The sequence below is a fragment of the Alosa alosa genome, chromosome 4 (genome assembly GCF_017589495.1).
Source record: "Alosa alosa isolate M-15738 ecotype Scorff River chromosome 4, AALO_Geno_1.1, whole genome shotgun sequence".
NCBI lineage: Eukaryota > Metazoa > Chordata > Actinopteri > Clupeiformes > Clupeidae > Alosa > Alosa alosa.
In genome coordinates this window covers 19,239,589-19,252,434 of record NC_063192.1, presented here as the reverse complement: position 1 = coordinate 19,252,434, position 12,846 = coordinate 19,239,589, and the positions used below count along the sequence as shown (strand labels likewise).

General features: G+C 45.9%; 1 protein-coding gene across 1 annotated transcript in view; it reads left to right on the top strand.

The window, feature by feature from the left end:
- Positions 1-12,846, top strand: part of vps13d (vacuolar protein sorting 13 homolog D) — a 62,124-nt gene that overhangs the window by 28,665 nt on the left and 20,613 nt on the right. The window contains 18 exon segments of the mRNA XM_048240308.1: positions 968-1,120; positions 1,570-1,705; positions 1,881-1,928; positions 2,413-2,563; positions 4,459-4,675; positions 5,196-5,443; positions 5,900-6,091; positions 6,663-6,789; positions 7,203-7,345; positions 7,452-7,582; positions 7,770-7,945; positions 8,461-8,584; positions 8,961-9,196; positions 9,640-9,742; positions 10,192-10,346; positions 10,709-10,817; positions 11,269-11,439; positions 12,088-12,189. Of these exon segments, the coding sequence (XP_048096265.1) occupies positions 968-1,120; positions 1,570-1,705; positions 1,881-1,928; positions 2,413-2,563; positions 4,459-4,675; positions 5,196-5,443; positions 5,900-6,091; positions 6,663-6,789; positions 7,203-7,345; positions 7,452-7,582; positions 7,770-7,945; positions 8,461-8,584; positions 8,961-9,196; positions 9,640-9,742; positions 10,192-10,346; positions 10,709-10,817; positions 11,269-11,439; positions 12,088-12,189 (2,722 nt within the window).

Sequence of the window (12,846 nt, the reverse complement as noted above, 5' to 3'; positions counted from 1 at the left end):
CGCATTTAAAGGCCAGTGTACACCAAGTCGATGGTTGATGGTCGACGACTGATGTAATGCGGGGGCCAGTTAATGAGTGTCTGTGGCCCAAATCAGTACAGTCTGTGCTGAATGGTCAACACTGATGGACCTCTGTCAGCTTATTTGCAGCCGATTCAACATGTAGACTTCTCAGTGTACGCTGGCTTTAACATGCAAAGGGGTAGCTTGTTTAGTTGAGCTACAGGACTGAAGTTGACCAGACCTGTAGAAGAGCCATGCCAGGCCATGCCTCGCAATGGTTATGGTCATGGGGTTAATGGTTCCTGATGCAAACAGCAACACTTGTAGAAAGAGGACCAGAAAGAAAACACAAGGATTTAGTTCAGTGTACAACCTGCCAGGATCCACCTCATGAGTAGGATCAAGAAGTGACTCCATGCAGGCTGTAGTACACTGCAATAAAAATGGACTTAGGCTCTCTGGTCTCTTTACAAGTTTGTGTGTTTTCATCAGAATCCATCAGGGTCTATAGACCTCTGAAGTTCGCCTACAAAAAAGCTACCGTCATTGCCCAAAAATGGAGATCCGGTATCTTGAGATTTTATCTATAGGAAAATAACATGGGGATTTTGAATTATCACACCTGTTAACCTTTTTTTGGGGACGAAGAAATCGGAAATGCAGACGTTTTGCTCTGCACAGTTTTGTCCTCTGTCTTCGAGTGGTTCGGTACTTGAAGACGGCACACTGATATTTGCTACCCCAGAGCTAACTTACAATGCAACTTGCCATAGGTAGTTAGCTTCAATTAACAACCGGATCTCCTTATATGGGCAAAGATGGCAGCTTTGGTTCCTTTTTGTAGGCAAACTTCAGAGGTCTATTCCACTCTTAAATGAGATGTCTACCCAAGCTGAATGTCTACCACTGGTGGTCTTAATAGACGTGGTTACAGTAGTGGTGTGTTTTCTCTGTGTGGACACAGGGTGGCGCTGTCCCACAGCGGCAGCGTGGACTCCATCTCTGATGTGCAGGGCCCCGGCACGGATGACACGCACAACGTGAGCCAGTGGAGAGAGGTGCTTCCTGGAGAGGAGATCCCCTTCGAGTTCGAGGCCCGGGAGAAACTCAGACACAGGTGAACAACCGCTGATAGTTTCACAGCAATGCTGTAACCATGACTCTGTTTGTGTCCTTGAATTGTTCTAATTCCATTGGCGAAATATACTGTATGTGACTGTGTATGTTTGTAAAAAAGAAACACTGATTTCTGTGATAGTTTGAGCATTTTGCAGCAATGATCAGCAAGTCATTGCCATGACTGTGTTTGTGTCCTTGAATTGTTCTAGTTGTGTTGGTAAAGTGTGTGTGTGTGTGTGTGTGTGTGTGTGTGTGTGTGTGTGTGTGTGTGTGTGTGTGTGTGTGTGTGTGTGTGTGTGCTTAATATAAAGTGTTCTTGATTGTGTTCTCCATCCTGGGCAAGTGCAGCCATTAAGTCCCCTGGTTTGCTTTCTACTGTTTCTGCATTGCTATTTTGTTTAGCCTGGGCATAAATAAGTGCTAAAACTGTGTGTGTGTGTATTGCAGGCACACCCATGAACTGAAGCTGCACCAGCTCCTGGTCCGTGTTGGGGGCTGGGAGCAGGTCAAGCCTGTCTCCGTGGACAAAGTCGGGGTGTTTTTCCGCTACGCCAACCCTGACCGCAACAACCCGTCAAACACAGTAAGTGTGAAGCTTCCTGATGACTTTGGACCACTTCCTTGCTAATGAATCATGTCAGGCCGCAACCTTTATGCCACATGAAATCATTCCTGTGAAACTCAACATTGACTGCCTGCTGTGTGGAGACCTGTTTACTGCTTCGATGCTAAATTCAGCCTTGATCTGTCTTCTGTAGGTGGGCAGCCCAATCAGCAGAACCAACATTATACACCCACACGTTTATGTAAGTCGTGTGTGCACATCTGCATCTGTGCATGCATTTGTTTTTGTGTGTGTGTGTGTGTGTGTGTGTGTGTGTGTGTCGAAAGGGAGGATAAAAGGTCTGAAAATGTCTGCATGACCATGTTATTAATTCCCTCTTCATTTAATTCCTACTTATTCATCTTTTGTGAACATGAGGCTCTGGGCTTATTAGTGACTACAATTTTGTCAGTGGTTTAGAGGTGCTGCAGACATCTGCACAATCATCATCATCAGTCTCTCCTATCTTAATTAGCCCTTATTCATCTCTTCAGTCATTAGTTCCCATTCACCACTTGAGAAGATGAAGGTGTTTGTGCTTGTCTGTCTGACTCACTGTAATTCTGTGTGTGTTTTCTCTGCCTCCGTGCCCATGTGTGTGTGTATGTGTGTCTCTCTCTGTCTGTCTCTTTCTCTTTCTCTTTCTCTGTTTATATTTGTGTGTGTGTGTGTGTGTGTGTGTGTAGTTCTCAGCTCTGCCCCCTGTGCGGGTGGTCTTCTCCATCACCATGGAGGGCAGTGCTCGTAAGGTCATCACGGTGCAGTCTGCACTCACTGTCAAGAACCGGCTGGAGGTGCCCATGGAGGTCCGCCTGGACAGCCCCTCAGCTCCAGACAGTGAGTCCACTCGACCCAACCACTTGACCCAAACACTCGACCCAAGCACTCCCACCCACTCACACTGAGCGGGGCAGTTTAGATCAAAACAGAGTCCACATGCTGTTCCTTCACTGTGTGTCTTTATTAATCATGCTTCTCTATGTGTCTATGTCTTGGGTGGTGGTAGTGTAGTGGTTAGGGAGCTGGGCTAGCGTGCAGTAGCCTGAAAGTTGTCGGTTCAATTCCCGCCTTCCACCGTTGTGCCCTTGAGCAAGGCACTTAACCCCAAGTTGCTCCGGGGACAATGTGATCCCTTGTAATATAGCTAACATATGTAAGTCACTTTGGTCAATAAGTGTCTGCTAAATGTAATGTAATGTAATGTAATGTAAATGTGTGATTGCTGCTCAATTATGCTTCATTAAAGGAAAATTCCGTTTTTTAGCACTTTAAGGCCCTTTTCTGGTTTGTTTTGGATGAACTAGAGTGGTGGACACCGAAATTTTGACTATTGGTCCTGTCTCGACTTTTGTGACTCGTTTTGAACCTTTTTCGCCTTTTTACTTCTCAGGGTGGCTGGCAATGGGCATACTGTAGTAGGCTACTCAAACATGTCCTAAAACAACCCTTAACGTTCGTTTTCAAAACTGTGCAACTCACCGAGTGGTTAGTGGTGTTCGTTGATGTTCCAAAACAAGTAGCGTAGCGAAATACAGTTTCTGTCGTCTTTTATTTGGCATTTTGTAAAATCCCATTGATTTCTGTCATTGCACGTTGATATTACTGCGCCACCGTCTATGCTTCAGGTTCAAATACGAATCATACATTGCGCCGATATATTTGCTTTTAATAGTCAACGAACGAAAACGAACTTTAAGGGTTGTTTTAGGACATGTTTGAGTAGCCTACTACAGTATGCCCATTGCCAGCCACCCTGAGAAGTGAAAAGGCGATTCAAAACGAGTCAGAAAAGTCGAGACAGGACCAAGCGTCAAAATTTCGGTGTCCACCACTCTAGTTCATCCAAAACAAACCAGAAAAGGGCCTTAAAGTGCTAAAAAACTGAATTTTCCTTTAAGGGCTGTGTGTGAGTGCCCCCCACACACACACACACACACACACACTACACACTACACACTACACTACACACACACACACACACACACACACACACACACACACACACACACACACACACACACTACACACTACACACACACACTACACACACACACACACTACACAAACACACACTACAGGCCGTCTGGCCTGTGCCTAAGGGCTAAGCTGGCCCAGTCGCCCATGCCAGACTTCTCCTGGCCTCTGCTATGACGGACAGTTTCTGACACCGAGGGCTCACGTCTGCCCTCTGACTCTGCTGGCCTGTAAGGGAGCTGAGTTACCGGTAGCCTCTGTGCTAATCCGCAGAGAGGGACTGGGAAATGTATATGGAAGTCCCACTAAGCTCCCACTGGACATAATCTATAGGGGCTGCGATGTGATGTGTCTTTCAAAGGGGGAAGAAACCTGCCTTTTTTTGTAAGGTGATCTAGGGGAAGAAACAAAGAAGCTAAAGACTGAATGGTTCTAGAAAATACTTTAAAGGTCATGAACAAATAGGAGGGAACTTGAATTAGTTGATGTAGTTGTAGTTTTCACTTAGCCCTCTCTCTCTCTCTCTCTCTCTCTCTCTCTCTCTCTCTCTCTCTCTCTCTCTCTCTCTCCTTCTGTCCCACCACACCTTTTTCACTTCACTCCACTCCCTCTCCCACTTCCTCTCTTTCTCCTCTCGTTCTTTCTCTTTCTCTGTACTCTCTCCCTGATTCCCCGTTTCCCTCTCTCTTTCTATGCTCTCCCTACCCTCCTTCCTTTCCCCTCTTCCTCACTCTCTCTCTCTCTCTCTCTCTCTCCAGAGCCTGTGGTGCTGCCGCCTATCCTTCCCGGCCAGGCCATGGCCATCCCGCTGCACCTGACCTCCTGGAGGCTGCAGGCGCGGCCCAAAGGCCTGGGCCTCTTCTTCTGCAAGGTGCCCATCCACTGGACCACCGTGGAGCGGCCCGGCGAGGTCAGCAGCAGCAAGAGGGAGTGCCAGTCGGCCGACTTCGACGACCAGCTCAAGCGTAGCTTCAGGTGCGGAAGCATCGACCAGGCTTTTGGGTTTTTAGTTGCAGAGTCAGTCAGTTTTTTGGCACAGATTCATCCCAGGAGTTTCATTAACGGGATTACTGTGCATAATAAAACTGTGGTGTTGGCAGTTCCAAAGTCATGGCTTCAAATCTCGGGGGGTGGAGAAAGATCCTTCTTAAAGGCAAACTTTTGGTATTTTAATGTAGCAACTTGGATAAAAGTTTAAAATGGGTCAACCAAGTTCCAGCATTTTCAACTTTGTTCCCTTTAATGTGGCATAGACAGAGTTTGCCATTTTCAGGCAATGTACCAGCGTTCAGATGTCGTTCAGGTCGCTTAAGATTTGAAAATAGATAAAGACAATTATATGACGACTAAGACTTTTTTGGATAAAGTTGGGCATAGAAATGTTCCTTACCTTATTATATACGATACAATATGTACATGGCCTTAGTAACTGTTTATCATATATGTACATCGTATATGTGAGGCTTCATATATTGTATATATATTTCACTCTTAGGTTCTGTGTGGTCATTAAGAAGGAGAACTACCCTGACCAGAAGCCTGCTAAGACTGTGGCCGGTGGTGCCAAGCAGATCTACCGTCAGCCTGGCCACACCATCTACCTGCTGCCCACACTCGTACTGGCCAACCTGCTGCCCTGCGACCTCAACTACTACATCAAGGGCACCACCATCAAGGGCACCATGAAGCCGGGCAAAGAGGCCGTGCTGCACGCCGCAGACACCTCTCAGAACATGGAGCTGGGTGAGTCAGCAGGCTCAGCTGAACTATGTAAGGGATAATGGACGACACGCCGTTCGACCATACAAAGTTAATACACGTTCTAGATGGTAAAACGGCCCGACGCGAAGCGTAATAAAAAAAAAAAAAGGAGGTGGTGTTAGCAGTTTGAAAGTCACGGTTTGAGATCCTTCTGAAAGGTAAACTTTTGGTATTTTATGTCTCAATTTGGATAAAAGTTTAAAATAAGTCAACCAAGTTCCAACATTCCAGCAAAGCTATTGCCTGAAGAGGGTTTGTTTGTGTGTTATGCTTAGTTGCACAATGCTGCCTGTGAGATATGAATATGGCTATAAGAATAAGACTCAAACTTGGCCTTTGTGCATTGTGTTGCATGCTATTTGAAACTTTTTTTTGGAGTGTATGAACAGGGGAAAACATATTGACTCTGTGTGCGTACCTGTTTGTCTTCTCACCCAGGTGTTCTCCTGGAGAACTTCCCTGTGTGCAAGGAGCTGCTGATCCCCCCCGGTACTCAGAACTACGTGGTCCGCATGCGTCTGTATGACGCCAACAGGCGCCTCCTGTGTCTGACTATCCGCATCATCCTCAGGGCCCAGGGAGCGCTCAAGATCCTCATCTCCTCCCCGTACTGGCTCATCAACAAGACCGGTAAACAACACTGCTGCAGCTAGTGGCCCCAGTGGACGCTCGGTCATGTGCTATTGATGCAGTAGAGCATGTGGGGAAATAATGCCTCAATAGATCATTTTGGGAAGACATTTTATGATGATGTTTTTATCATGATTTTCCAGATTCAGACAGAAAAAAAAAAACGTTGACGCTAAAACTAGTATTGTGTAATGTTATTTTCCTATACTTGCTGTCTTGAAAAGTAATATAGAAACCCATAAGTAAAACTTCCAATGCTTAATGTTGGTGGAGTTTGGAGATTGCAGCAGTCTCATACAAAGTAGGAGCTCTACTTACTCCAGTGTGACTACTAAGCCTCAGGCTTCGTAAGCCGCCGTAAGACATCGTTCATCATTAATGGCACTGTTTAGCTGAAACTCAACTGAATTAAACCATCTCGGTGTGAAGTCAGCAGATCGTTGCATTGTGTGTGTGTGTGTGTGTGTGTGTGTGTGTGTGTGTGTGTGTGTGTGTGTGTGTGTGTGTGTGTGTGTGTGTGTGTGTGTGTGTGTGTGTGTGTGTGTGTGTGTGTGTGTGTGTGTGGCTGCAGGGCTCCCCCTCATCTTCAGACAGGACAACACTAAAGCGGACGCGTCGGGACAGTTTGAGGAGCATGAGATGGCCCGCAGCCTCAGCCCACTGCTCTTCTGCTACACCGACAAGGAGCAGCCCAACATGTGAGTGGAGGGTGCAGGCTGTGTGTGTGCATGCCAATGACGAAAGTGTGCGTGTGTGTGAGCAGAGCAGAGGTGAGAATGGGAGAGACACAGGGACAAATACAACACAGGAAACACATACAGCTGTAACAGTGTGCCACTGACACAAGAAAACGTGTATGTGTGTGTGAGAGAGAAAGAGATGGGCAGCATGCCTGCAAAGTTGGGAAAAGTTGCAGTTTCTCTCTAGTTGTTTAATCTGTTCTCCGCCTCACTCTAGTTTCGTCAGCTTCTTCATCTGGCGTGTCCTGTCACTCTCATCATCTTTATTTCTTTGTCACAATAACCATGCGTTCCTTTTCTCTCTCTCTCTCACATCCACTCCATCTCCCCTCTCCTTTTCATCTCTCTTTCTCTATCCTTCTCTTTCTCAGGTGCACCATGCGGATAGGGAAAAACATCCACCCTGACGGTGTCCCTGGCTGGTGTCAGGGTTTCTCTCTGGACGGAGGCAGCGGTGTGAGAGCCGTCAAGGTGATCCAACACGGCCTCAGACCCGGACTCATCTACAACATAGGCAAGTAGGCCCCCGGCCCTGTACGTCTGGACGTCTATTCACGCTTATTACAATGGAACCTGATGAAGTGGCGACTAAGTGGCAGCCTGTGTTTGTTTGTTCGTAGGCATTAACGTGCGGAAAGGGAAAGGCCGTTATCGCGACACCCACATTGTGACATTTGCACCGCGCTACCTGCTCGACAATCGGTCCTCGCACAAGCTGGCTTTTTCGCAGAGGGAGTTTGCCAGAGGAAAGGTCAGCCTTCACTCAGTCTTCACCGAACTTCACCCCAAACCATTCAGCTACTGTGAAATAAAAAAAAAAAAAACTGAGACATCTGAGACATCAAGGCTGTTTTGCCCCCTCACATTAAGCCAGTATATTCCACACATTGTGTTTATGAAATACCAAAAGCTTGTTCCTTTTCGCTGGTGCACTGCAGGGCACGACCAACCCAGAGGGCTACATCTCCACACTGCCCGGCTCCAGCGTGGTGTTCCACTGGCCCAGGAACGACTACGACCAGCTGCTGTGCGTGCGGCTCATGGACAACACCAACTGCACCTGGTCCGGCGGCTTCGAGGTCAACAAGCCCAAGTCTTTTCACGTCAACATGAGGTAGGCACACTCACGTCATATTAACCATCAGGTCATCTAGGTGATCTAGAACATATATGATCTAGAACATATTGATCCCCCTGGGGATCAATAAAGTATCTATCTATCTATCTATCTAACATTAACCATCAGGTCATCCAGGTCAGCCTTTCTCAAACTTCTTTGACCTGAGGCCGGCCATAGCAGACTTTGGGGTCATAGGGACCCCCCATCAAATTATCATCATGATTATCATTATCACAATTATTATTGTTATGCTATATTGTTATACATGCACTTCAAAGCAGTCTAAAGGTCTGTGAAAACATGCACATCAGAGCACTGCTTTGGTAATGTAAAATATAATTACAATAGTTTCATTGCTTTTGCATGGTTGCATGATGCTTGCATGAGAAATGCGTACTGTGTCTTACAAACCAATCTACTAACTGCTGATTATTGTATGTTATTATAGCTCCAGTGACTTGTGTTGTGTGTTCGTTTATTTAGTAACTTTGTCCTGCAATGGGTTTTAGGGACACACTGGGAAACTGTTTCTTCCTCCGGGCGGAGATCAGCCTCAAAGGAGCCACCTACCAGATCTCTTTCAGCGACACCGACCACCTGCCTCCACCCTTCCGTGTAGACAACATCTCTGATGTAAGGAGCCACGCCTTCCTCCATCCTTGCACATCAGTCTGATGCACCATTTTTATTTCATACAGCATGTTTTTTTTGTTACATATACACTCTTAAAACGAATGTGTTGAAAACAGCACAACTTGCGTTGTTTTTAACACATCTCTGTGTCCAGATAGGGACAACACAGTTTGTGTTGTTTCCTTTTTTTATTTGTTACACAATATGTGTTGAAAATAACACAACTTGGGTTGATTTTTAAACACATCTCTGTGTAGTAAACTTTAAAGGATTTGTGTTATTTTGAATATATGCAGAGAATGCATATATCCATAATATTATCGATAATATGTAGCCTGTTATTCTGACGGTCGATGTATCTCCCACCTCTGTCCAGGTGCCCATCCAGTTCTGGCAGCACGGCGTGGCCGACATCCGGCTGCACACGGAGGTAAAGGCGGGGTCAGAACTGGACTACGCCTGCGACGAGCCCACACTGCCCCCCTACCTCACGCTCACTGTCAAGGGTGCCGGCTCGTCCGAGGTCTCCGCAGACATGAACTTCTTCCGCGAGTACAACAAGCTCTACTACGAGAACTTCATCTACATCGCCGCCACATACACATTCTCCCAGTGAGTGCAACTGCCCGGACCAGGGGTCTGCAGTGTGTTCTGGCCTCTGTCTCTCTCTCTCTTTCTTTCTTTCTTTCTTTCTTTCTTTCTTTCTTTCTTTCTTTCTTTCTTTCTTTCTTTCTTTCTTTCTTTCTTTCTTTCTCACTTTCTCTGTCTCTCTGTTATTGACTGTTTATTTAGGCCTGTAGCTGTCCATTATGTTACTATTGCCTCTTACAAAATGATGCAGCAATAATCATGCTGTTGGTGAGGCTTTGTGTAACATATATAACGTTGCTTAATCAGACTACCCTTTTCTCCAGTGTATTGCTTCTTTGTTATCAATCCAAATATTATATAAACATAAAATGCAGTCTACACTGATCGTGGTAGTTCCATATCTCCAAGCACCCAGACTATTCTCTGCTAATCTCAAACCTCTACTCTGTGGTGTCCGACTGAAGGGACGCAGGGAAGAGGCCTGTGGGGAAGAAGCGTGTGGTGGGCTGTGCTGAGCTGGTGCTGGACGTGGAACCAAAGACACAGAGGGTCATCCTCAAGAAGAAGGTAGGGCTTCTGATCACCAGGCCTCAGACGCCAGACCCCCCTACACCCACACTAAAATAATAATAATATAATAATAATATAATAACACAACGGCTAACCTGTCTCAAAACAGTGGGTTTTGGCATTTGCTCCTGCCTTCTGGCTCTCCAACATGCCGGCTTGTATGTAAACACTCGCCGGTACGTTTTTTGAAACATAATACGGCATAAAGACGTCTCTTCTCCCGTGAATATTGCGCAATCTCTGCGAGTCAGTATATTTGTATGTAAATTTAATTACCCCATTGATTTCACCATTAATTTAATTATGTAGCATGTAGAAGTATAAATATTTCTCAGACCCTAATGTGTGTGTGTGTGTGTGTGTGTGTGTGTGTGTGTGTGTGTGTGTGTGTGTGTGTGTGTGTGTGTGTGTGTGTGTGTGTGTGTGTGTGTGTGTGTGTGTGTTAGGAGCCAGGGAAGCGTTCCCAGCTCTGGAGGATGACTGGCACAGGGATGCTCTGCCACGAAGGCTCCTCCCCCCCACAGAGCAAACCCGCCCAGCCCCCCCTGGACTCCTCCCTGGTCCTGGACATCGCCGGTTTGGCTGCCGTCACAGATAACAGGTCGGCACGAGGTCACTGACCTGATGAGCGCATGTTGTGTCTGTGGGAGTTTGTTTCTCCTGATGTTCCTAAAACAGAAGGCATGACTAATAGTCAGCTGCGTATGTGAAAGCTTTTTAAGTTCTGTGTTTGGGGTTTACGGTGTCGTGGTTTATCATGCAACTGTGTGAATAGGAGCAAAGAAAGCAGCGACCACGCACATATTTGACGTCAGTATGTTCTGCTAACAGTCACTGACTCGTGTGGTTTGAGGATGTTGATGTGCTTAACGTGGATCTTAGACAAAACAGAGCTGTGTTACTCAACTGATTCCAATTGCACTGCTGTTTTGTCTGTCTATTTATTTCTCTCTCCCTCGCCAGCTATGAGCCGCTGATGTTGAGAAGGCCAGACTCCAGACGCAGCACCACCCAGACGTGGCACTTCAGCGATGGCATGCTAACCTGTGGCCTCCCCCGACTGGTGGTGCAGGTGAGGACCACGGCTTTATGCAGCATGTTGAGTCAGACGCGTACACATAATATAAACTGTACACGTGTGCATGCACAGCACTGTGCACACATTTAGGATGTTAGGATTCATTTCAAGTGACACAAAGGGCCCGAGTTCGGCGGCTCTATAGGTAGCGGGAAGCTACGTCAAGGTGGCAGCCTTGGAGCCCCTGGACTCTGAAATGGGCATGACCTCTCCGGTGAAGTGAAATTGAATAAACCAATCACATGCAACCTGTGTTAAAATCTTGTCTATCTATCTTTTATTAATTAGCTTTGGCCTGACTCTGCCAAATCCGTGTGTTTGACTTCGCTCTGGCCACAGTGCCCATCCACTGTCGGCAAAATATAACTCGCACCCAAAATGTTTTAACCTATCAATTAACAACCTAAATTAAAACCTAATACCTATTAAAATGTTTGGCCTGTAGGTGAAGGGTGGTGTGTCGGGGCTGTTTGACGGGGCAGAGGTGGTGCTGGGGCCCGACTCAGGCCTGATGGCCCCAACCCCAGAGCAGCAGTTCATCAACCAGAAGATGAGGCCTGGCTCCGGGGTCCTCTCCGTGCAAGTCGTCCCTGATGGACCCACCAGAGTCCTGCAGGTAAGAACCACAAACACTTCCTTTTATAGGGACTCTAAGCAATGTTGGGTAACGTCACTTCTGTTGACGTTCAAACAAAACAGAGAGCTAGCTCGCTACTCCCTCCCTCCCTCCCGTGCAATTGAAACTCTCCTAAACACGCATTTCGTCTGTGATTGGCTGAAACAATTTGTTATGTTTTTATGGTCCAGGCTGAACCAAGTTGTTTTTGTTGCCGTTTTTGGAGCCTGGGCTGTCCACAGAGACCATGTTTTTTTTACAGTACAGGCAGCTAGCAGATGGTGAGGTGATGTTTGCTATATGTGACAAAACAAATTTTAGCTTAGAAACCACGTAACATTAATTAGATCACCTTTAAATAGCATTTTGTGCAATAGCATTTTGCCACAATAATTGTTGTTGCGGTGTTTCGGTGCATTGATTAATTGCATTAATGCGGTATTGAGATATATGACATTGGAAACAAAATTCTAGTTTTTAAGGAATACATAATGTATTGACAGTTGATTCTTTTTTACATAATGTATTGACAGTTGATTATATTTTTATATATATATATATATATATATATATATATATATATATATTCTGATACTGATGTAGCTGGTGTCATAATGTGTTAAAATGGCATTTTTGTCATGTCTTTAGATAAGTGACTTCAATCATCGTCGCATGAACCGGCCATCCAGCACCGAGGAGAACCAAACCAAAGAGGTCACGGAGAAGAAGGCCCCCGAGGAGGAGCTGGAGGTACAGGAAGCTCTCTCTATACTGCCAGATGTCTTATGGGAACATCTGGTCACTGACGTCAACCTCGCTTGTGTCAAACTCAGACATTCTCAGTGTGAAAAGCTGCAGTGTTGGAACCTGACTGTTAGATAGATAGATAGATAGATAGATAGATAGATACACACACACACACACACACACACACACACACACACACACACACACACACACACACACACACACACACACACACACACACACATACATACATACATACATAATTGATCCCCAAGGGGAAATTCAGGGGGTCTCAGTAGCATACAGACATCACACACAACATGCACTTACAGCAGAAATGGTAAGTATAAACATATAACCAAACTCCACTGTACAATAGAGACGGTAGGAGATAAGAAAAACTAAATATACTAATAAATTAAATGTAAAAAAAACAGTGGGCTTGAGGATGATCAAGCATGAGACGCTTGTAGTGACAGGGCCTGTAGTTCTGTGTGCATGGTGAGGTGCTCAAGAGAGTGAGTGTCATGGTGAAGGTGCAAAAAGTAGTCCAACATTATGTGCGCATGTTAAGTCAGACACTGAAATTACGTTATTTTGTAGGGTTGCGAAACAGGTTTGCCACGATAGTCCAGTATTTTTGACTCGTCTGTTGTGTCA